The sequence below is a fragment of the Salmo salar genome, chromosome 15 (genome assembly GCF_965601325.2).
Source record: "Salmo salar chromosome 15, fSalSal1, whole genome shotgun sequence".
NCBI classification, from domain to species: domain Eukaryota; kingdom Metazoa; phylum Chordata; class Actinopteri; order Salmoniformes; family Salmonidae; genus Salmo; species Salmo salar.
Window position 1 is genome coordinate 82,633,198 of NC_138305.1, and position 26,744 is coordinate 82,659,941.

General features: G+C 40.6%; 1 protein-coding gene across 1 annotated transcript in view; it reads right to left on the reverse strand.

Annotated features, from left to right (window-relative positions):
• Nucleotides 1–26,744, reverse strand: part of cntn3a.1 (contactin 3a, tandem duplicate 1) — a 107,703-nt gene that overhangs the window by 13,824 nt on the left and 67,135 nt on the right. Inside the window, exons 9-13 of the mRNA XM_014145840.3 lie at nucleotides 23,730–23,869; nucleotides 19,388–19,517; nucleotides 15,971–16,121; nucleotides 7,065–7,192; nucleotides 1,607–1,782 (exon numbers count right to left, since the gene is read on the reverse strand). Coding sequence (XP_014001315.1) covers nucleotides 1,607–1,782; nucleotides 7,065–7,192; nucleotides 15,971–16,121; nucleotides 19,388–19,517; nucleotides 23,730–23,869 — 725 coding nt within the window. The remainder of the gene's footprint in view (nucleotides 1–1,606; nucleotides 1,783–7,064; nucleotides 7,193–15,970; nucleotides 16,122–19,387; nucleotides 19,518–23,729; nucleotides 23,870–26,744) is intronic.

A 26,744-nucleotide genomic window follows, 5' to 3' on the forward strand; every position in this document is an offset into this window, starting at 1 on the left:
AGGAAACTGCTCAGGGATTTCACCATGAGGCCAATGGTGATTTTAAAATAAATGAATAAAATAGTTTAATGGTTGTGATATGAGAAAACTGAGAATGGATCAACAACATTATAGTTACTCCACAATACTAACCTAAATGACAGACTGAAAAGAAGGAAGCCGTGCAGAAAAAAGTATTTCAAAGCATGCATCCTGTTTGCAACAAGGCAGTAATAATAATACTGCTAAAAATGTGGCAAATACATTTTATTTTTGTCCTGAATACAAAGCTGTATTTTTGGAGCAAATCCAACACAACACATCACTGAGTAGTACTCAATCATGGTGATGGCTGCATCATGTTATGGATATACTTGTCATTGGCAAGGACTAGGGAATTTTTTAAAGATAAAAATAAATGGAATACAGCTATAATCACATGCAAAATCCTAGAGGAAAACCTGGTTCAGTCTGCTTTCCAACAGACACAAATTCACCTTTCAGCAGGACAACAGCCTAAAGAAGAAGGCCAAATCTACACTGGTTTGAAAATCTATGGCATAGTCTTGAAAATGGCTGTCAAGCAACGATCAACATTCAAATATTGTACAATCCAGGTGTGCAAAGCTCTTAGAGACTTACCCAAAAGACTCACAGATGTAATCGCCGCCAAATGTGTTTCTACAAAGTATTGACTCATGGGAGTGAAGACTTATGTAAATGAGATATTTCTGTGTTACATTTCCAACACATAAAAAAATACATGTTTTCAATGTCATTATGGTGTATTGTGTGTGGATGGGTGAGAAAAATATATTTGTAATCCTTTTGGAATTCAGGCTGTAACACAATAACATTTGGAATAAGTCAAGGGGTATGAATACTTTCTGAAGGCACTGTACCTCCAACAAATATAATGTATGATGAATAGAACTATTTAACCTTTATGAAATTACTGATTGCATTTAGGACACACTTTTCTGCAACATGTCAGCTTTGTGTCAAGTGATTAGTGCAGGGAGTCAAGTGCTCAAATGAAGCCATGAGGCAAACACAATTACAGAACTAATGGCATTGCTGATGAGCCGAAGGAATATAGAACAAACTGTGGGTAGTAAGCAGCCAAGATATTATAATTGCTTTTCTAATTAAAGAGAAATACATTCGACTGTAGATGACCAAATGTAATGTTTGACTGAGCATTGAATCGACAATTCCTTAGGCACCAGTTTTTTCAAAGGAGTAGTTGTTATCAACAAGCGGAACAGGCAAACAGGCAGACCGCTCTTGTTAATTCCCAAAACAAATTTGATATGATTCATGAATGAAAATCATTCAATACACTTCCTCTAGTCCATTCACTATATATCAGCAGTAAAGTATTCATTGTTGTACTGTATATGTTATTGTGCTCATAACATAATGCTGTAAAAAGGTCTACTCTGCCCTTGGTCATTTTACGTCATATAAACATACACAGTAAAAATAAATAAATATGATCAACTATATGTAACTGGATTGCAAATCACAGGTGACAACCACATAAATAAGTCAAGTAATTATAAAAGGTCATCATAGTAGACTTAATACAAACACATGAGTGTAAGGCAGACTGGAAAACACTTACTCCGCCAACTTTCTCAAAGTAGCCCCCGTGGTTTCCAAAGTGGATGAGCTGTTCGTTGAAGAACCAGGTGAATTTCAAATCGAGCGTGGGGTCATGGGAGACTTGGCAGGGCAGGACGATGCTCTCGCCCACCGTCACGTCCAAATGCCCAGCTGGGCTGGTGATAATGGTTGTCTCTGCAAGAGACAAAAACAAGTTCAGCTACCTGGGCCAGACAGAAACAGCGGGGGCTTCTCTTATCACTATCTACTTTGTTCTGCCTATTTACAATGACAAAATGTATATACGTGTTTTATAGCACTATTGGGTTTTGTTTGAGTCCATTCTACTGGTTTTTCTTTGGAGGTGTGGGGCTATTCTGCTGCCTTGTTAACTCCAGGACTGTTACACCTCAGTCATGTCTGAGATTGTGATTATTGTGCTTTGTTCCTGTAAAATAAATGGGCATTATCGTGTCCGGTAACACTTTATTTAGATTGTCCATCAATAGATGCTCTACAGACTATCAGTAACATTTCAACCTACTGTCTACTAACCCTAACCGTAGCCATAACCCCAACCTTAACCCTTATCCTAACCCTAAACTTAACCCTAACCCTTATTCTAAACCTAACCTTAGCAAGTAGTTGCTTATCAACAGATGATCATACTATCAATAAACTATCTGTAGAGCATCTATAGATGGACTATCCAAATAAATTGTGACCTCTCATCCAAACCACTTAGTATTTCATCCAAACCACTTAGTATCTTGTCCAACCGACTTTGTATCTCGCCCAAATGACTTACTATAGTATCAAATCCAAATAATTTACCTTAAGTTGTTATGCCAGTTGTGCTTCTGTTGTGCTTTTAGACCGTGTAATGATGGCTGTAATGGTCACGGATCCCATCCATTAATATGATCATGCATTGACAGTTTTTTGATAGCATACAGCGGGGCTGCTTGTGATTGCCAACTGGTAATAGATGCCCATATATCTATCTGATTATTCATTTTCATCATGGACCTGTCTAATAAGGGCTCTATGAGCCCATGTGAACGCCAAACGTTCTTGACTGAAGTGGAAGCAGTCATTAACACTAGGGCCGCTTGGCTTCTCAGTATACAAGTACCCGCTAGAGAACGTGCCTCTAGCTTAGGCATACTGTATCGTTATCAACCAAAAAGAAATACCATAGTAAAAAAATATTAGTTGATTGTGTTAAAAACACAAATCTTGGAATAAAAAACGATTTGTTTAATTTGATTTATAGATTTGATTTAGCTGAACTATCACAAAGAAATCGTAAATAGTTGAGCCCAGTAACAGCTTCTTTTATAAAGAAAATAGAAAAATATCATCTCAACTTGTGGCTTTAATGTTCACTGAATGGACAGCGCCTGTCTAGACAGCTATGGAAATCTCCTGTTCAGGCGTTGGCTCATATTGTCATCCTTTCTCATACACTGAATGAGAATGAACAGTGTAAGTGGCTTTAGCTGTCACTGTTTGTTCAAACTATAACCACAAGTCACTTACACAAAGTAATGCATCACTGAAGAAACTAAGAAACCACACAAACCCATTCCTCTGCACGGCTCCATTTCCACAGGTCAGTCCGGAGTCTATAATTTGGTTCCATTTGGCCAGACAAAAAGCCATCCTATTTCAACCACAGCATGGTGGCGTGCTGCATAGCAACCTAATCTTTGCTCTGACTCTTTTGGGTGTCTTCTCCACTTCGGCGGTGCAGTGAGATAGGCAGGGCTGAGATTCCATACAGCAAGCCCCAGCTGAATTATGCATGGGTGTCATAAGCGTCTAATGGACAGAGAATCAGACACTGCATGTCAGATGGTGTTTAAGGTCTCCATACTTTGCTCTGTCAAAAGAGCCCAGTGGGTTATCTCACACCCCCTAGGGTGCATTCCAGGTGAGGCTATGAATGCATGCCCTATGAATGAATGTCTCAAGACAATAAAATGAGGAGACTTCATAACACATTCATAATCCCTACATGCTGCACTGATAAGCACTTATGTCAACAACCGCAAGTCGATATTTTTGTTATGTCACAGTACTGTAATTTACACTGCAATTATGAACATGCGGCTCTTGAAATAATAATTTAAGAAATGCTTATGTACTGCTTATGAATGTGTTATGGGTTATGAATGTGTTATGACGATCTTATGTAGGCACCCTTCAAATAAGATGTTATCTAAATGAGAATGAAGATTTCCAACTGCTACCTATTGAGTTCGGAAATTATGGAATCCTTTGAACACATTTTGACATGCGTGTTTCAATGTCATCCAGCTTAAATTTTGCTAGTGCATTACTTTACTTGACAATGAAAAGGGTATTATGGTTTCCCTCTTCATTGTCATCTCATTGAGTTCTTGTTGCTAACATGGTATGAACGAACCACTATCAATCCAGGATAATTATACAGGATATCAGGGCTGTGCACAGACCTTGTGGAGGTCAAATTTCCTCGGCATAAACATCACGGAGAAACTGAAATGGTCCACCCACACAAACAGTGTGGTGAAGAAGGCAGCTGAAGAAATTGTTCTTGGAAACAGTTCCTCACGAACTGTTACAGATGCACAATTGAGAGCATCCTGTCAGGCTGTATCACCGCTTGGTACGGCAACTGCACCGCCCAACAACTGCAGGGCTCTCAAGAGGGTGGTGCAGTCTGCTCAACACATCACCGGGGGCAAACAACCTGCCCTCCAGGACACCTACAGCACCCGATGTCACAGAAAGGCCAAAAAGATCATCAAGGACAACAACCACCCGAGCCACTGCCTGTTCACCCCGCTATCATCCAGAAGGCGAGTTCAGTACAGGTGTATCAAAACTGGGACAGAGAGACTGAAAAACAACTTCTATCTCAAGGCCATCAGACTGCTAAATAGCCATCACTAGCACATTAGAGGCTGCTGCCTATATATATAGACTTGAAATCACTGGCCACTTCAATAAATGGAACAAAGGTCACATTAATAATGTTACATATTTTGCATCTCATATGTATACTGTATTGTACTCTATTCTACTGTATCTTTGTCTATGCCGCTCTAGCATTGCTTGTCCATATATTTATATATTGTTAATTCCATTCACTTACTTAGATTAGTGTGTATTGGGTATTGTCATATTCATGTATGTAGGTGGCAGGGAAGTCAGGCGCAGGAGAAACCAAGTTGGTAAATATGGAGTATTTAATTAAAACAAACTCCAAAACCAAAAGTACAAAATAAAATGGGTAATGGATAACCGTCGCACACCGATACACAAAATCCACGTAACATAACATACAAACAATCACCGACAAGGACATGAGGGGAGACAGAGGGTTAAATACACAGGTAATTAATGGGATTAGAAACAGGTGTGATGGAAGACAAGACAAAACCAATGGATAATGAAAAACTGATCAATGATGGCTAGAAGACCGGTGACGTCGACCGCCGAGCACCACCCGTGCAAGGAGGGGCATCGACTTCGGCAGAAGTCGTGACAAGTATATGTTGTGAAATTGTTAGATATTACGGCACTGTCGGAGCTAGAAACAGAAGCATTTCGCTACACCCGCAATAACATCTGATAAACACGTGTATGTGACCAATAACATTTTATTTCATTTTTTAAATTAAATAAAAACTTTAACTTTAATTAATTGACTACAATCATAGTCCTCTACTGCGTCTGTATCTGATCATTGCGAATGTAGCTAGAAGATGATGTAAATCAGCTATCTAGTTAGCTAGCTAGTTATAGCTATACTGTTGAAACAATCTAACTAGTCTTTACAAAGTTTAATTTTTTTGGTGACATCAGCCTTTTAAAAAAACAGTTGATTTGTCCCCTGGCGACAGAAGGGCAGGGGTGATTTGTGAGATTAGCTAGTTTTATGGACAATTCAGATACATAAAAAAAACGTTTTCCTCATAGGGCAAAAGGGCAGGTTCTTGAGCACCACTAGGGCCCTAACTGTGCACATTCCTGCAGGGTATGTCTCTCCATAAAATAACAGTCTGTCACATTTGTTGTAGCTTTCATTGCTATCATAACAGCCAGACACTTATTGTAGATTAAATAAGTAGTTGATTGTAGCATGTTGCTAGCAATGGTAAAATGTAGAGTTTGATTCTTGTATGGCACCATGCTGACAGATCACTCACTCTGCTAAGAGCGGGATCCGAACTTGAGAAACACACACATAACTTATACTTGAATGTGAGACTTGCATTGATGTGAAATTGCATATCTGAAACTCAGTTTGAGTTAAGGGCAAATATGGAGATATGGGTACGTGCCCATATCTCAAGCCCTGAATGTGAAAGTACTATTACAGGGAAAATCCACTCAAAAACTATGTTTTGAATTTTGAATCATCGTGAATTTTGATTTCTTTTTTTGATTTCTTTTAGTCCTCATTTGGACTAATCTTCCAAGAGTCATGATGATGTGGCCGGTTGACACTTTGCTTCTTGAAAGTCCAACATCTTGAAAACTTGACTGCTGACATGCAAAACATTTGTGACTGTATCAACAGTGGACTAAGGGGGAAAAAAACCCTTTAAGAATGGTATTCAGTCAGCAAAGTTGGGCAATACTTTTACTGACTGTGGCTGATATTGATTTCTTTCAAAGGGGACTGGCTGGATTTCATGAATATAGTCTACAAAAATCACCTGTAAAATATACAGTATGTAAGATACTGCCATTCTTAGAGGCAAAAGGGCTGAAAAAAAGGAAATGAAAGCAGTTTCTTTACCAAACAATTTGAAATTCATAAATTGTGAGGAATCACCAAAAGGCATTTTAATAGAGCACTGTTGTTGACTCTGCTCTTTAGAAGGGCTTGGAAATCCATTGCCTTGCAGAAGCGGGTGATTTAAATAGATGTAACTCTTAAACAAACAGAGCATGGCTATTAGCTACCCCAGGAAGGTATGAATTAAACATTAAGGCATAGCAATGCAATGAATCTTAAATCCAATGCTAACTCTGAACCTGCCCAATCAACTAATTGTATGTTTGTGTGGTACATGGAAACTATCTGTTATTGTATCATCCATCCTTACATGGCTCTGTAGTCTGGTTCCTCTAATGAGACACTTGTTCATGGATAGTGCAGATAGTTATCTTCTATTGCCAAGGAAAACATTGGTCCCTTTCTTCATGCTCTGGTGATGTAAAAAGTCATACAATTAATTTTGTCCTATTCCAAAATACCTCCTCTTCTCCAATAGTGCAGGGTCATTATATTAACCGAATTAAAAACTCTCTAAGGATCCTACTCTCAACTAATAACAAACAACCAAACCTACTCGTGAAGCCTGCAGTACAATCTGCTGCTGCAAGCATCCAGTCAGCATTTTTTTTTTTTAAATGTACATCTTAATGCAAGGATTAGAGAAATGGAGAGCCATCTCAGGGAGTGGAAGTAGAGATACCTTTAACCAAAAGACTCCCAGCACTGCTTGCCACTCCAAACTGGTTCCTTGCCACGCAGGTGTAGAGGCCGACATCCATTTTGGTAACGTTTGCTATTCGAAGACTTCCATTGTCCAACACTGAGACTCTAGAAATGAATAAAAAAAAGGAATGTCAATATCATAAGTCATACTACACTGATGTCACAGAAACTGTCATCCAACTAAGGCCTGTTTCTAAAGGTTTGAGAATGCTATTATTGAGGAGTGGGTGAAAGATATACAGAGATTGAACAAATAAAATAAAGTAACATTTGACCCGCATTGAAACTATTATTTTAAACATTGTTCTAAATCTTCAGTGAGGAGTGAAACCATTCTGTTCTCTTCACAGATGCAGACCTCAAGGGCTGCAGTTTTTGCTGGTTATATCACCCTTGCCATTGAATCATCAGTTTCAATAGATCTAATCAGTTGTGTGGACTCTGTCTAGTGGTCAGAACAGTGAGATGTTTTATTGATCAATGAAAAAAGAGAACCAGTGGTACTGCTGCTGTGGCTCAGACTGGAGCTGTGCACCCCTGCCCTTGACCATCAGGTACCATGACAACAGTCCATAGTTAAAGGTAGAGTCAGCCATACACCAAGTAAACAGCAATATCGGGCCTACTTACGCAATAACTATGAATGTGAATCGCAAGGCCAAACGTCTCTGCAGTTTTGGTCCAGCAGCTAACATGTTGCGTGACGCACACCCGTGCACATCTATTTTTTTGTGTGAGTGCAAGAGCTTGCAACGTGCTCATCTGCAAAATCTGCAGTTCATCTTGCTGCTTGTGGCACTGTCATATCACTATGTTTAAAGCGTTTGTATAAACACTGGTGCCACAGATCTAAAGCCACACATCTGTTGGTCAGAGTGATATGTAATGAAAGGCTTATGAAGATGTAATTTATTATAAGCCAACTGAACTCATCTTAGGTAGCAACCATATTGATGATGAAAAAATGAACCAATAACCTAATGCAGAAGACAAATGATTGACACAAATAAATAAATGGTAAGGCTGATTATGTGTGATCTATAATGTGTAAATTGCAGAAGATTGCCTGTGCAAACACTAAATACACAGGATATTAAGTATATTCATGTGAACGGAAGTAAGTTGCTGAGGTGAATTAAGTGATGGATTCCGACCCAATCATCTGAACTAGGACTAGCGTTCATTTTCATATTCTGATAATACCTTCCGCTATTAATCAATACGTAAGATCCCTGCACATCCCTGCTCTAAGCAGCTCTCTCATCATCACAACTGCTCAAGAGGGTGTGATGAGTCTCACCAATGCCCTATGCACATTAAAAAGGCTTTCAAAGGAAATGAAGCTACAAATTCTTAAAAAGACACAGCTCCCAAAATATATCCCTTAGCATACAGGATAGCTATCCTTTCCCCAACAATCAAATATGACCTGCTAAGCTCACCAGAATCAAATGGCATTAGTCAATTTCTATAACTAGGCCCCCGGGAGAGGGAAGCACCTCTTCTAACTTTATCAGAGGGCTTCCAATGAAATGGACCAGAATAAAGAGTTATGGATATGAGATTTCACTTGGAGAAGACTTGACATTATACTGCAAACTGCACAGTGCAGACTTCCTCCTTATCTTTCAAAGCGGAATAGAATATAAAGATGCAGCCCATATTTAAGGAGAGTTTCCTCTCTATGAAATGACTTGTCTTTGCCCTCCCTTTCTTCAAGGGCACTACAGCAATTAAGGTACACGGGGACCGTTGTGAATTTCCTACAAAATCACAGTTTGTGATAAATACATGTTTTTCTCTCTGTTACTGGATGGTGTTAAAGTTAAATCCTGGACATATTATTTATCACTACTAAACTCGCGTTTATTTTCTGCAAACTTAACATGTGTAAATATTTGTATGAACATAATAAAATTCAACCACTGAGACATAAACTGAACAAGTTCCACAGACATGTGACTTACAGAAATTGAATAATGTGTCCCTGAACAAAGGGGGGGGGGGGGGGTCAAAATCAAAAGTAGCAGTCAGTATCTGGTGTGGCCACCAGCTGCATTAAGTACTGCAGTGCATCTCCTCCTCATGGACTGCACCAGATTTGCCAGTTCTTGCTGTGAGATGTTACCCCACTCTTCCACCAAGGTACCTGCAAGTTCCCGGACATTTCTGGGGTGAATGGCCCTAGCCCTCACCCTCCGATCCAACAGGTCCCAGACTTGCTCAAGGGATTGAGATCCGGGCTCTTCGCTGGCCATGGCAAAACACTGACAATCCTGTCTTGAAGGAAATCATGCACAGAACGAGCAGTATGGCTGGTGGTATTGTCATGCTGGAGGGTCATGTCAGAATGAGCCTGCAGGAAGGGTACCACATGAGGGAGGAGGATGTCTTCCCTGTGACGCACAGCATTGAGATTGCCTGCAATGACAACCAGCTCAGTCCGATGATGCTGTGACACACCGCCCCAGACCATGACGGACCCTCCACCTCCAAATCGATCCCGCTCCAGAGTACAGGCCTCGGTGTAACGCTCATTTCTTCGACGATAAACGCAAATCCAACCATCACTCGTGGTGAGACAAAACCACGACTCGTCAGTGAAGAGCACTTTTTGCCAGTCCTGTCTGGTCAAGCGACGATGGGTTTGTGCCCATAGGCAATGTTGTTGCCAGTGATGTCTGGTGAGGACCTGCCTTACAACAGGCCTACAAGGCCTCAGTCCAGCCTCTCTCGGCCTATTGCAGACAGTCTGAGCATTGATGGAGGGATTGTGCGTTCCTGGTGTAACTCGGGCAGTTGTTGTTGCCATCCTGTATCTGTCCCGCAGGTGTGATGTGCGGATGTACCGATCCTGTGCAGGTGTTGTTACATCAACTGTTCGTCCTGTCTCCCTGTAGCGCTGTCTTAGGCGTTTCACAGACCGGACATTGCAATTTATTGCCCTGGTCACATCTGCAGTCCTCATGCCTCCTTGCAGCATGCCTAAGGCACGTTCACGTAGATGAGCAGGGACCCTGGGCATCTTTCTTTTGGTGTTTTCAGAGTCAGTAGAAAGGCCTCTTTAGTGTCCTAAGTTTTCGTAACTGTGACCTTAATTGCCTACCGTCTGTAAGCTGTTAGTGTCTTAACGACCGTTCCACAGGTGCATGTTCATTAATTGTTTATGGTTCATTGAATATGCATGGAAAACAGTGTTTAAACCAATTACAATGAAGATCTGTGAAGTTATTTGGATTTTTACGAATTATCTTTGAAAGACAGAGTCCTGAAAAAGGAACATTTATTTTTTTGCTGAGTTTATATCCCCAATACAGACCCTGGCTTGGAGAGTTAGAGTGCAGTATGTATCAAAATTTATTCCAAAGATGTAAGCAGAAAGCAGTCATTCTCAGAACAAACCATGGGGAATTATTAGATTGACTTGGGGAAACATGTTGAAGTGGGTAACAACCAATTACGTACACAGCACCAGTCAAACGTTTGGACACACCTACTCATTCTGTCAAGGATTCCCCAGGTACTGCTGGACATTCCATTCACCAGCTCCGGAGGTCTTCATCACTGGCCTTCTAGGCGTCACTGAACTGGATTGATCACCACCAACCCCGGACTGTCTTGTCTCATTATGCACACCTGGTTCCCATTCCCCATGATTAGTAGGTTATATATGTGCCCTCTGTTCCCCATTGTCCTTGTCAGTTATTGTCACCATGTCCGTTGGCCCTGTGAGTACCTGTGCTGTTGTACCGGCTTCCATGCTACGTGTTATTGTGCACTTGTTTTACGGGACTTGTCCTGTGTATTATTTAGAGGTTTACACCTCGCTCGTTTGTTTGGGTCGAGTAAATAAAAAACCCTATTACGTATTCCTGCACCTGTCTCCAATCATTAGACAACGTGATACATTCCCCCCCCCCCCAAAAAAAAAGTACTTTATTTTTTTACTATTTTCTACATCCCAGCTGGGATGGTGTATCGCTGCAGAATGCTGTGGTAGCTGGTTAAGTGTGCCTTGAATTCTAAATAAATCATTGACAGTGTCACCAGCAAAGCACCCCCACACCATTCTCACCTCCTCCTCCATACATCACAGTGGTAACCACACATGCAGAGATCATCCGTTCACCTACTCTGCGTCTCACAAAGACACAGAGGTTGGAACCAAAAATCTCATATTTGGACTCATCAGAACAAAGGACAGATTTCCACCAGTCTAATGTACATTGCTTGTGTTTCATGGCCCAAGCAAGTCTCCTCTTCTTATTGGTGTCCTTTAGTAGTGGTTTCTTTGCAGCAATTCAACCATGAAGGCCTGATTCATCCAGTCTCCTCTTAACGGTTGATGTTGAGATGTGTCTATTACTTGTACTCTGAAGCATTTATTTGGGCTGCAATCTGAGGTGCAGTTAACTCTAATGAACTTAGCCCCTGCAGCAGAGGTAACTCTGGGTCTTCCTTTCCTGTGGCGGTCCTCATGAGAACCAGTTTCATCATAGCGCTTGATGGTTTTTGCGACTGCACTTCTTGACATTTTCTGGATTGACTTACCTTCATGTCTTAAAGTAATGATGGACTGTCATTTCTCTTTGTTATTTGAGCTGTTCTTAACCATAATATGGACTTGGTCATTTACCAAATATGGCTATCTTCGGGATACCTTGTCACAACACAACCGAGTAGCTCAAACGCATTAAGAAGGAAAGAAATCCCACAAATGACCTTTTAACAAGGCACACCTGTTAATTGAAATGCATTCCAGGTGACTACCTCATGATGCTGATTGAGAGAATGCCAGAGTGTGCAAAGCTGTCATCAAGGCAAAGGGTGGCTACTTTGAAGAATCTCAAATATAAAATATATTTTAAGTTGTTAAACACTTTTTTGGTTACTGCATGATTCCATATGTGTTATTTCGTAGTTTTGAAGTCTTCACTTTAATTCTACAATGTAGAAAATAATAAATATAAAGAAAAACCCTGGAATGAGTAGGTGTGTCCCAACTTTGACTGGCACTGTATACCCAGATGACTGAGAGGGGGGCGCTGTTTTGGAGCTACATTCGTTTTTGCCAAGTATATTCTATTACATACACCTTAATGCATATTTTTAAATGAATTATGTGAACTGAACATACTTTTTTAAATAAAAAAACACTATGTCCCTTAACATAGAATTCTGTGAGAGTACTAATGTTACAGTCCCTACTACAACACATAAATACTTAAATATATCTAATTTTGTATTCAAACATTTAATTGAAATACTGTACAATTCCATTCATTCTTATGGAGGACTGCTCCTTCTGAGTACCACCAATATGGCGGAGCCTCAAAGCCTCTCATTGGCAAATACATACTGTAGCATCAGCCATCCAGGGTTTATATTCATAATTGGCTGAAACTAATGGAGATTCCACACTCCAGAGCACTATGTAGGACCTAGGCTATCAGCTACATGAAATAAATCAAATAATCAAATAATGTGAATACACAAAGCTCAAAAAGCATTGGAAAGAGAAAACCATTAATTGTCGTCTTTGTACAATACTGTCGTTGTGCTGATATGGGAGTAGGGTTTTCATCTCCTCATTGAGATACAAACATTACACTCTCTTCCTCAGTTTTAGAGACTCTAGGAACTTATTGTGGTCTGTTTGGTTGAGAGGCTTACAGATGGATCATCTTTTTTCTTTAAGCAACAACGTGTGCTGTTTAACATAACATAGAGGTTTAATTCCAATGGCAATTTTATAAAGGTATTTTGTGAGTTTTGTCCTTTCCGTTTGGTCAGCATTGAAATTAAATGACTTGTAAGCCATTACGGTTAACGTCGTAGCCCCAGCATAAGTACACACACAAATCCTGTTTAAGACGTGCCTGTGATGCGCAGTGCCAACGCTGCATGACTTGATTAAACAATCACAGCCCAAACCTGTTCTTGGTACATTTGCTCTCCTCTGGCCCAGAGCATCTACACATAATAATACCACAAAGATTAGAAAGAAGTATCAGTGTTATTAGGACAGTGAGATAGATTAGTAGTGTAGCACTCCTGCAATAACAGCGGTGCAGTCCTATCTAGATAAAGTGGAGAAGAATCCTTAAGAGACAAACAGGGGGAATTGGTTTGTGAAAGATGCAGCCATAACCCTAGCCAACTACTTTTTCTATACACATCTCTACTCTAGGATATTTCCATGCTAAATCAAATATTTCTTAGGTGTAGATGATTTGAGAAGATTAAAATTGCTCACACCAGGAATATATCTGTACAGAAATAAATACATATTGACCAAATTCATTTTTAGGAGCATTACTGAAGCATTACCATAGCAAAATACAAGTGCAATTTTGACACACCTCACACTCAATCTTTGGAATGATATTACTGCTAGAAGCCAGTTCAAACAACAGCACCTCATTCTTGTTCCTGAGCGAGATGTATCAACCCAGCTATTTCTTCAAAGTAGAATGGCTCCACCTGGTACATCACCTCTGGTGCTTCTCAATAATGTTGGCAGAGGGAGGTGAGACTTCCAGGCCTGCGGAAGGATATCCAGGAGATGCAGCACAAAAGCTGCTGAGGCAGTTAAGACAATTAATCCCAGATCAAATAAGAAATGCAGACCCCTGCTGATTCTTCACATGCACCGGCAGATGTGCCCATGTAGTAATGTCTCCCGTTTGGCGTTCCTCTGTGAAAACGAAGACGCTATTGCAGGGAATGTGAAGATAATAATAACAATAGCAATAATTTGTGTAATTTCTATGGCGGTTTTGATAACAGAAAAAAAAATGAATTGCCTAAAAAGCTAAATGTATGAGTACTGGCTACAACAGTTAAAGCTATACAGTAGGTCAACCAGAGGTGAAGGTCATAGCGCAAGGTAACGTTGACGTTAGCCTTGTAAAAAATGGATTATGTGCTTTAGCCAAATCCTCAGTTATTTGTTGTCGTGCCATACCTTCTTTTCTTGGTTTGACAACGAGCATGACAGATGAGCTGGCTGCAGAACAGATCTGCTACCAGGCTACATTGAAGTCAATCTATAGCAGACTTATAGAATTATGTCTGGTGGATAGAATTATTTATTGACTGCTTGGGAGGTTAGATTGTTACTGTGTGATTCTTTTCAATGTTCTCTCATCTCATGCCGGAGGTCATGACCACATACGGCCCCTGGGGATTTGATTCCCAGATAAACCTCTTCTGACCGTTCATCTCTCTTTCGCCTGTCCCTGTCGCTCTCTATTCTAATCGGTGTATCTGAATAAACAGTCAAATATGTAAGGTGAACAGTATTCCGTTCTCATCCCGGCGCACACATAATTAGTGGTCATATTTCATATATTGTAGGAATTCTGCCCAAGGCCAATGTTGTACTTCCTGAGTTATGGTGTGTGCATGTGTGTGCATGTGTGAATCACAGGAGGTTGGTGGCACCTTAATTGGGGAGAACAGGCTTGTGGTAATGACTGGAGCGGAATCAGAGGAATGGTATCAAATACATCAAACACATGGTTTCCAGGTGTTTGATGCCATTCCATTAGCGCTGTTCCGGGACATTATTATGAGCCGTCCTCCCCTCAGCAGCCTCCTGTGGTGTGAATGAGTCCTCATATTAAAAAATGTTTGGGCATGACCATGCTGGACCATGCCACATTTACAGCACCTATCAATGAAAAAGGCCAAAGATCAATAAAAACTAAGACATCACCACTACAGTGAATTTATAAATACATATGATTCAGATCATTTTTGCAAAATTCATACAACATTACTTTGACCAATTGGCACTGTGGTGTAGAGAAATAGAGCTTTTCCTGCCTTTTCCCTTGTTGCTCTACCTGTAGTGCCAGAGGTATTACACCCAGATCTACAGTAATGGAATTAGGTTGTTAGCCAGTTCCCCCAGTTCCATTATACCACAAAGGGGATGTCTAGCTAAAGTTGTAAGTCCACCGATGATTGATCGTTTCTTGAGATTTCATCCACTACCCTGGTGTCTCAATTCCTGGCTCATACATTCAGATTTAACAATCCTCTCACTTGACCAACCCAGTGGTAATGAGCTGATGGATCAGTGGATCGATGTGTCTGCCAAAGACTAGAATGTCCCAATTACCTTAAGTAAACACTTGAAAACAGTTCCACAAAAAGCCCAAGACAGCGTAGTAGAGTAGTGGAGAAGGGGAAACGGAAGAAGATGAGAAAATATATCAGTAATTCTACAGGACCCTAATCTTATGTTAAATCATCGAAAATAATTCAACATTGGTAACTGTGTGGCACCAAATGGCTTTGTACTTAGAAGTGTTTGTATGCATCCCTAAGAACTAATACGGCAGTGTTTCTCAACCTCCAGTCCGTGGGCCTGTGTCGATCTGTGGGATGTTGCTTGCTGGTCCCTGGTCCGAGATGGTTAACTGACACTAATTTAGTAACCGCTACATTGGTAATTGTTTTGCAAGTGGTCCATCAAGGAGGAAAAATCATAGCTTGCCCTGACACAAGATGAGGGACCATAGTTTACAACTAGGGAATCATTATTACAATGTATTTAATTTACCTGATACAAAGCATCCTGTAAAATAACAACAGTGTCAACATCTCCTTTACATATCACACCGCATTTCTCACAAAGTACGGGCATCAGACCTGGGTTCAAATAGTATTTTAAACCTTTCAAGTACTTTAGCATGCTTGACTGATTCTGCTTAGCGCGATGGATCCAATGAAATAGTCCCACAATCGCAAACAACACCCACCTGGCACTCCAGACAGGCTGAAGTAAATGCTAAAAAGTATTTGTATTAAGTACAATTTGAATCCAGGTTTGTGAATGTCCCTTCAGAATCCTGTCCCAGCTTTCCACCATACCTGTGGCTCTCTCGGAGTGCTTCTTTCCCCTTCCTCCAGGAGATCATCCCATGTGGAGACATCTTAGGCCTGCACTCAATCAGCACGTCACCCCCCTGCCTGGCCAGGGTCTGAGGCTTCAGCATGTTCTGGGAGAAATCTGGGGCTACAGCTATGAGAGAGAGATGGAGAGACAGATATCAATTGGCTAAAATAGAGGGATTGAAAGAAGAGAGAGAGAAATCAAGAGAGAGCATCCCTCAGAACATGTAGGTCACCATATCTATTAGGTAGGTCAGCTAACCACACATCCTCCATAGACACCACACACGCACACACACGCACACACACATGCACACACTTGGAGCGGGCGTCTTTAAAAAGACATTCATTTAAGAAAGATGCTTCATCGTTTTAGAACGCCTTGCAGTTTTCCTTGCTGGGGCGTAATACATCAAGCATTCAGCCGTGGGGCTTTGACAAAAAAGAAAAGATGTAAAACGAGGGGAGGCTTTGTAGCCGCTCCTTTAGGCTTTAATTACTAACACTCCGACGTCTGGATCTGTTTTGTATGCATATCGACTCAGCAGAGCGCTCTTCAAAGCCAATACGCTGCCGAGCGACAATGACAGCGCTGAGAACCTGTGCAATGCGCCTTGCAATTATTTCCTGCCAGTGTTTAAGAAAAAAATATACCAAAAAATGTCACTTCCTCCCTTTAACCCTTTGCCTATACGAATAGGGCTAAACTGAAATGTTTCTTACAGAAGAAATATGAAAAGCATATGCATAAGCATGGTAGCAATTGAAAGGGAACAGTTTGGAGGTTATGGGAAAATTATTCGACCAAAGGTGAGGACACAACAGTTTACCTGACACAAGACAGAATCAAAACATTACACTGTTGATTTTATGTGAATTTAAAATGTACTGTACTTTTTGCCACATTTGTTGATAACGAAATCTGAAAATACTCTGGATACATTCAGTAACATGACAAGAATATCCCTGGAAAATGTGGGGTAGGTCCTCAATGTCTCATCTTTCAAAATACAGAAAGTCCTCTTAATTTACAGCAATACCCTCACTCAGTCAACAAAACATTTGCCAAATTAACGGGAAGGATGGGGGCAACTTATTGTCACGTGCGGTGCTCAAGTTCAGAACTTCTGTCAGTCAAAACCCATAAAGCGCTGTGAAGCGGAGAGCCTGAGCTCTGATGTCATTTATAGCATGTTACTGTACAGCCAATGTGTTTCGATTTAGGCGCTCATCACTGCCAAAATCTGCTATTTTCAACCCGTATACGGGTAGAGTGTAAAGGGTTAATACCTACAGACCAACAGATATTGTCATTCAATTTGTCCAAGGTCTTTTAACTTTCGGAATAATTATGCTCTCATTCTCTACACCACCATGACATTAGTTGCTCTAACTCTGAGGAACAAGTCATTTCGCTCTCATGCCTTAAAATAGGGGTTCTGAAACTTCTTCAGCCTGGGATCCAAATGAGAAATTCAGTCTTTGCCTGGGACCCAAGCTCATGAAAACATGCCCCCTTTTGGGGTCTCTAAACAAAATTTGGTTGGGGGGCCCCCGTCTTGATGGCAGAGAGAATAAAAAATAAAATAAAACATTTCCTACAATTCTGCACATTTTGCTATGTGGTGGAGAGAAATCTTTGCCATTTTAAAGCTAATTTCCTGCAATTCTACACATTTTGCCATGACTCATGCCATGTTAATATGATATCTTAGTGACAGTGACTAACAGGCACGTGCCCTGCGTGCCTGGTTGGTATTCGGCCATGATTACTACAAGATTACATAGCTGGCTAAACTAATTTACCAGTCTAAAAATTGTTAGCTGACATGGCTAATTGAGTGACAGTCAGTGACTGACATAACAAGAGGAAAACTGCTGAAGTACAACATTTCATAATTGCACCTTGTGTTTTCTATTATTCTAACTATCAACAAACAGTAAGCTGAGATCCAAAAACTCAGACATGTCCGCAAGCCACTTTGGGTCGAGACCCATATTTAAGAAAGGCTGCCTTAAAAGTCTTGGGGCTTGATTCAATCCATAACGCGGAAGATCTGAGTTGTAGCGCGATTGACATTTAAAGGCAATGTTACCGCGTTTGCGGAGATTGCATCCACGGTAAACGCTGCATATGTTGGCTTAATCGGAAATGACCTTTAAGGCCTAGATTCAATCAGTTCCAGCTCTAACCTGCTATAACCAACAACTGTATAGCAGTTCCATTGTTTTTGTTTAGACAAAGTCAGAGGTGTATAGTAACGGCGTTGGAGCTGTCGAATTGCTGAGCGGCTGCTCTTGTCGTCATTGTCATGAAACCACACCAGTCTTAAATCACACCCGTGTTAGATGTTCAGAACGAGAAAGTGTAGGCTACATAGAAGTAATGACACTCAAAATGAAAATCATTAAACAAAATAATAAGGATTTACAGTATATCAGCCTAATCGAGGTATAGATTACAACACACATTCCAGTGTTCGAACTTGTAAACAAGGCTGCATGGGATTATTACGAATGCGACTCGGCGCATCCTGCCAATGTTCACGATAGGTATAACACCGGGAGCCGCTTGCTAATTTGACAGCTCCAACGCAGTTACACCTCCGACATCACCTAAATAAAAACAATGAAACTTGCAATTGTTGGTTATCGCAGGTTAAGGCAGAACTGGTTGAATCCAGCCCTAAATGTCAACCACACTACAACACAGATCTTCCACGTTACGGACTGAATCGACCCTGTGGTTTCCTCCAGGATTTAGACTATGGGAGGATACATGTTGTTGGATTCGACATTTTGAACATTGAGATATTAAATAAATGATAGGAAAGAAGCATAGAATCAAATGAGAAAGAGACTGGGCCTCTGTAGAAAGACAGATAGCTGTGGAATGCGTTGGAATGTGTTGGGGGACGGGAGCAGAGCAACGGTTGAGACAGGGGAGACAGATGGACATCTGTGGACTAGGGGAAGGAGGGGTTGAGGTCAGGAGGTGAGGTCAGTTCCCCTTAAGGGAGTAATCAGGGTTCAGTATCTAGTTACCTTCTTCCTGTTGAACCATAAGATGTAAGGATTGGAGAGAGAAGGAGGAGTGTCGTAAAGTGGGATGTATATAACTGTGATGGTGAGAAATGTTTTGTTGTCTGAATACAGCTGTACAGAACATTTGGGAAGAATTACAGTTGGTTAAAGCTTCTCTAGTGTCCGTGAGTTATTTACTCTGAAAAATAAGAACCTAACAATGTATAGCGTGCAGTATGGCCTTAAGTGGCTTCAACACAATTAAATTGCAAACCTTGCTAGTGACCATAGCTACTGAAGAGAGCTAGTTATGCAGCTGAATGACGATGACAATGACAACAATGATGATGATAATGGCATGCTGAATCTTACCTATAACTTGGAGTTCAGTGTTGGTGAAGACCCGGCCATGTTTATTCTCTGCAACACACTGGTACATCCCAATATCGGCCAGCTTCAAGCTGCTGATGGTCAGGACTCCGTTGTTCACTTGCACCCTGTCCTGAAAAAGAGACACCTGGTTTTCCATCTGAAAGTCAGAGAGAGAGCTATTGTACTCATAGTATGATAGGATGCCTTCAACAGGTTCAAACTAATGAGAGACAAACAATGTAGGGCAGGATACTAACAGACAGCTTGGACACCCATGTATACCACACAAGACATGCCACCAAAGGTCTCTTCACAATCTACAAGTCAAGAACAGACTATGGGAGGCACACATGACTACACGGAACTCTATTTCACATCAGATAACTGATGCAAGCAGTAGAATCAGAATAAAAAAAACAGATAGAAATACACCTTATGGAACAGCGTGATGAGACACACACACACAGATACAGACACACACACACACAACCGCTAGCACACACACTCTAAACACATATACTGTACACATGGAGTTTGTATTGTAGATAGGTGACAGTAGAGTAATGGCCTGAGGGCACACACTTTATGTGTTGTGAAAAAATGTATGAAATGTAATGTAATATTTTACATTGTATATAACTGCCTTAATGTTGCTGGACAGCAGGAAGAGCAGCTGCTGCTGGGGTTCCTTAATAAATTGTCATGCCCTGGCCATAGAGAGGGTTTTTGTTCTCTATTTTGGTTAGGCCAGGGTGTGACTAGGGTGGGCATTCTATGTGCCCTTTTCTATGTTTTGTGTATTTCTTTGTTTTGGCCGGGAATGGTTCTCAATCAGGGACAGCTGTCTATCGTTGTCTCTGATTGGGAACCATACTTAGGTAGCCTTTTCCCACAGGGTTTTTGTGGGTAGTTCATTTCTGTTTAGTGTTTTGCACCTTATGGAACTGTTTCGGTTCTTCTCTTTGTTAATTTTGTTTTAGTGTTCAGTTTATTAAAGAAAGCGTGAACACTTACCACGCTGCGTTTTGGTCCGATGATTCTTCCTCTTCAGACGACGAATATCGTTACATAAATACACATACTTGGTGACATTTTAAGGTTTGGTGTTCAAATGAAAGAAGCTCCCACACACTGTGCTCGCAAAGTATCATTTATATTTATTGCTTCTCCATACTGTATACTTTAGGTTTGATAACATTTTGTTTGAGGCCCTTTGACAAAGGGCTGAAGTGTAACCAAATTAAGTGTTACCTCACGGCTTAAAAATGGAAAATAACGAACTGATGATTTATGAAACAGCAAATTATAAGCAGTTTATGGGCACAAAATAAGGGCTGTGTGTAGACACTTGAAATAATACTCCATGGAAACAGTTGTATTCCGTTGGAAGACCTGATCTAATTTCAGCTGTAGCCACTATTTCTCCTCGTCAGGGGGGTGGTAATTAAAATACTGCTAATTTTCTGGGGTCCTAATAGGCCCATAGGGGATTATTCTAACCCCCTCTGCTAAAAATGTTCCTGAAACCTCATCAAATGATAGTTTAAATGAACAGTCCCTGTGGAATTAATCAGGAACATAATAGACTTGCTAAATCTGGGATGACCGTCTTATTCAGAAGAGCTGTTTGTTATGCAGGATCAAAAATAATATTGAGTTGATAAGAGGCACGCGTGAATGCAAGTACAGAAACACACACACACACACACACACACACACACACACACACACACACACACACACACACACACACACACACACACACACACACACACACACACACACACACACACACACACACACACACACACACACACACACACACGCACACACAAGCACGCACGCACAAACACAAACAGAAAGTGGATGACATCCGCTTCTTTCCTCCTCTATTCTCTCTTTGACCTTTATGAGAATTGCCACTGCTTCCTACACCCCTTTTATAGTCGTGTCAATTTAGTCTGGCTACACTCATTGTTCTTGCCCTTGATCTTCTCCATTGAGTGCAGCCGGTCTTTTAATGTCATTGAGAGAGCAGTTCCGGAGGGACCGTCCTGCACTCTGTCTGTTGTCTGAAAGCATTACTGCTCTGCCTCTTGAAAATACAAGGCTGTCCCTTACCATCAGTGAGTGACCCTGCTGAGGGGCCCTTATGAGTCTCAGTCATGCGATGGGTGAGTGGCTGACTCAGTGTTAGAGGCTGCGAGAGGGGGCAGTGCATGCAGCACTTGGGATGGCACAAAGCGTGAGTCTCTGTATCTCTACCAGTGTGTGTGTGTGTGTGTGTGTGTGTGTGTGTGTGTGTGTGTGTGTGTGTGTGTGTGTGTGTGTGTGTGTGTGTGTGTGTGTGTGTAGGGGTTGAGCCTCACTGTTCCATTCGGTGCCCAGCATTGTCCACTTGAACAATGCTAGATGAGTTTCTGCCTGGATTCTAGCTCTAGCAGAGAAAATAAATGGAGGCATACATCTGTTTTATGGGCGTCATTAATTAAGCTTGACTATTCTCTGATTTTAGCAGTATTTTACGTTGATAGTTGAAAGGCCATTTGAGCACCTCATGTCGTATGAAATGGATTTAACGATCCCATCACTGACACTGCTAGGTGAACAGACACAAAAAACAGCAATGAATCCAAAGTCATGTTTGTGACTTTAGAGGGCATTTGTAAAAATCGGAACACCTCGAGATGCACTCATTAATTTGTCCAGGGCTAGCTATTGAGTGGGGAAATATGTGCATGAGAAGGTCCTCATTTCAAGAGGTGACATTTTAAGTTACAGCCCTACTCAACGCCATCTATTTCCCTTGGCGTCTAGCCAAAATTAGGAACAGTCGGAGCAAAAAGAGAGACTGGGCCGACAGATCCATTGTAATGAGGAATAACAAATGGCACCTTTCCCCTTCCTTTCCTCCAGAAGAGGCTATAAGGACACTCCTGACCTGTAAAATGACTAACCAAAATCTGAAACTGAGCCTTACCTTAACCCTAACCTTAACCAAACCCTTAACCCTAACCCAATTTTAACTAACTCTGAAATGAAACATCGTTTTGCAGATCAGGAGTGTCCGTGTAGCCTTTTCCCTTTCCTCCCCTCTCCCACTACACTGCTGACCTTTGAGTTTGGGAAATTGATTAAATGCTGCCGCGGTTGACGGTGGCATTTAGAAAATGGTAACACCCCAGCTCATTAACACAGCCACATGTATGAAAAGTGTGTTACCTTTCCTCCGCAGACCGATATTTGGAATAGAATATGTGATTTGAAAGTCAATAAATGCTGAGGTACACTGGTATACTAACAAGTGTTTTATGTGGTCCGGGATGTGTGATGACTAGCACTTGACCTTCAAATGACCCTCTCAATTGCACCCAACAATTGCACATTTGAGACTGCTGACCACCTTTGAGATACCAAACTAAGTCTACTTTAACATCAAAGTAACTTGATTCTTAAATCAACTAAATGGACATCTGTTCACTTATATAAAAAAGTGTTTAACACATTTCCTGTTTAACACAGTGGAAGGTTCATTACGCAATTCCAACACTGACATTATAAGTGTCTGTGATTCACGGGATTTACCACAATAACAAACTAAGCCAAATGCATGAATGTGAAATCTACTCAGTGTGATAAGGCTTCTCGTTTCCTTTCCCTGGGGAGAAGTGGCTTAATGGTAAAAACTCGAAAGAGCAGATAGGAGAGATTGAAAAACAGATTACTGCGGGGCTCAGTGTTTGACGCAAGCAGAAAATTGCATCACTTTGGCTCATTCGCAAAACAAACTCACCCTGCTACACAGACATGTGGGCCTTTTTCAATTGTATGCTAAGATTCTGCAAGCTCTTCCAAATAGAATGACTATGCTATGTTCTTCCACCCATAAACAGTCATGTCATTGCTCACCATATTAGCAATGTCCTTTCTCACAAAGCAACAATATGGTCAAGTATTTAGATGAAACATTTTGCATTAGGTATGAGTAAACACATGTCCCAGGTTTTTAGACTATAGAATTACAATTAATAAGTCTGATTGGTTTTGTCCGTTCTAGTAATTTGAGTAATTGGGTAACACCTCTTATGAACACCCTCTTCATAATGCATTAAAAGAACATTTATAATGCCTTATGAGGTATGAAAAATGCTCTATAATGCACACCATAGGTGCAACTAACTGCTCACATTCTAATTCAACATTTTTTTTAAAGTTAGGTCACATTGTGGTATTGCGGTATCACCTAGTGATAGTTTATCACAAAAACCTGTACTGCAATAAAACAATTTTTGTTAAAGAAGTGAGACTGGCTTCCCTCCAACCCTCACAGGAAAACACTCACCTCCATCGTGTCCAGAGGCTCGCCGTTTTTCAGCCATCGGTATGAGGACTTTGGCTTGGCACTGGCCTTGCACTCCCACACCAGGGTGTCATCGATTGGCTTCTGAGCATCCTGAGGCTCCTCGATCAGGTGAGGGGGAGCTGCAAGGTCCACAGTATACTCAATGAATTAACATGGCTAGGATTCTGGATGGTGGTTAATATTGAAAATGGGTTACAGTTGTGAACATAAATCAATTAATCAACCAAGCAGGCAATTAGTTCATTAATAAAGCAACCAACCGAGCAATTCATTAATCAACTTCCCATTAACCCAAATCTGACCCCAAAAGAAGCAAAAAAACAAAAACAACAGCAATAAGAGGTTCTATAGCAGAGCCCATATACAGCTCTTTTGTCGCAACAATTTTGAATGAAAAGTTTGCAGATTGGTGATTGGCTTAGGTTAGTTCATATTGACTCGACACATTATTGTGAATTACTGCTAAGTGAAGTGGATGTGAGTCTAAGGTAGCAGCATTGATGACGCTATAGGATGCCCCCATTTTCTCATTTGAAATAAAATCTATTGGAAAATGGTGGTGCATTTAAAATGGTGGTTCTTGTGTCACATAAATTACTACTGCCTTATCTTCCAGCCTGGCCTCAAAGCCATACGAAGCATACTATTCATATTGTTGTGCACCTCCAAGACATATGATATGTACTAATGGTCTCTAGACTCTAGTTACTTTAGACATAAATGTACTGTAAGTAGTGAGGTTGGTCGGGGAGGATGGGTGGGCCTACACCGCGACCGTCGAGCAATTCAAAGGTTACGTGTTTGAGTCATGTCAGTGACAACTGCAGCATTATAGCTAACCCTTCCCCAAACTCTTTTCCTAACCTTAACTTAATTCTCCTAACCTTTTACGTAAATTCTTCTAACCTTTGTCGTTTTAGTTCCCTAAACTTTTAACGTAAATTATCCTAACCTTTGTCGTTATTTCACCTTACCATAAATTCTCCCTGTAATTGTCCTTTGTAATTGTCCTTTGTTGTTATGACGCAACAAGCAACCTTGTCTCAGAGAAAGATGTATAATACTATATGTCCTCCAAAAAGTAATGTGTTACTTCATACAATTCATATGCTATTTTACGACCGGGAAAGACATATGATACTATACGTTATTTAAATCATATGATTTTGTATGACCGCTATTCTATTCATAATGTGACCTAACATAACGTAACATATCATACTAAATGAAGAGAATAAATATTACGTACCAAATCATACGAAGCCCTGAGACCAGGTTGTATGTTCCACAAGGATAGGGGCAGATTCATGGCCTTTGAGTTAACACATAAATACTGAACGCTGGCCAGGGGTCAAGGACACCTATTTGGTGTGTGTTTTTGTGCGTTTGTATGTGCATGCAAGCAAGTTTGTAAACTAAGTTTCTGTTGTGTTATTTAGTAGATAACATACTGTTAGCATCCTGTGATAAACCTGAGAAAACAGACAACGACAAGAGTACTGTACCATGTCTACACAGGTTAACTTTGTATGAGCTACAAAGTTTAATCTATTGTTGGAAGACTGTTCTGTACATACTCCTGAGTGATTGATATACAGTATATTGTGTTGAATCATGATAGCTGTCATATTGTCATGTTAAACTCGTCTTTCTTGCACTAACACTTGCATTTGTATTTTCTTACTAGCACTGATTTTGCTGATACTGTAGAAGTTTTATTGAAGAACGTTTTTACTTGCAATGCCTATGTGGTTGTCTTACCTACCTTAGTTGATTGCACTAACTGTAAGTCACTCTGGATAAGAGCATTTGCTAAATTACCAAAATGTAAATGAAAATGTAATGTGCATAAGGAATACCTCCAACACTTTTACACCTGTCCAACATGCTTATTGTAGTGAGACTTTTTGAAGCACTTCTCTGGAGGAGACTATACTCTTCAGAGATATGTCCAAAAACTTACAATAGCACTCAATCAATCACTTAGATCTGGACTTAGTTGCCAAGAAGGACTTGGGGTGTTTTATGTTGATGATTTATCTTTGTATTTCTTATCTCCTCTAACATAGGTTTGCTGAATTCATAGTCCAAAGTGAATGTTTCATAACAACCCTATAAGGATGAAGAACTGTTTTGCAGCTTTTTGAAGGAAATAGGGCTTTAATTCCATTATTTAAAAAACAACCTTTCCTCAACTGTATTTCCTTTACAAAAGCCTACAGTATGATGAATGTACTGGGAAGAATCCAAGTCCCAACCATTGGTGAATTGAAAATGCAATACTGTACGAAGAAAATACAAAATGACAACCTCCCCAAGAATTACAAATGAGACCACCAAAGAGTAGGTAATGGAAAGGTCACACAACTGTGAGGGTACTTTTTAAGTCAATTATATCCAAAAGCAGGCCTATTCATATGTCATCCAACCTGTGAAACAGGATCTTATTTAATACATTTAATGGAACTTTGAAGGGCAATTAAGAGCGAAATTGAAAGAGAGGGCCCCATATTGTTCCTGTGCCAGCAGCAGGGGATGTTGTGCTTCAAGTCCAGATCCCCCATATTGATTATCTTATTCCTCTATACAGCTGATGGATGCCCCACAAGCTCCTGTCTATGGGAGTTCAAAAGGAGATAACTGATTTTTATCACCTGGCAAAAGGCCAATCAGTGTAGCTGGGAGAAAAAAAACAGACTAAAAGCTTACAAGGACAAACAAGTCTCCACAATGCACCACTCAGAGCCGGAGAAAGTATCAAGACCACGTCAGGTTTTCGTCAAAGTACAATATGTTTCTATCTACCCACAAGTACTGGAAAATGTATTATCATATTAAAGACATCTCCTTTTGAATACAAATTGGTAATTCCTGATTTTATAGCCCACCCCTCTGTAAAGCCTTGTGGGGATCCTTCAGTAATGCATAAACAATAAAATAATAGGCAGAAATACTGTAAAACCTTCAGAGTGGCCATTAAAAGCTTTCTCAGTA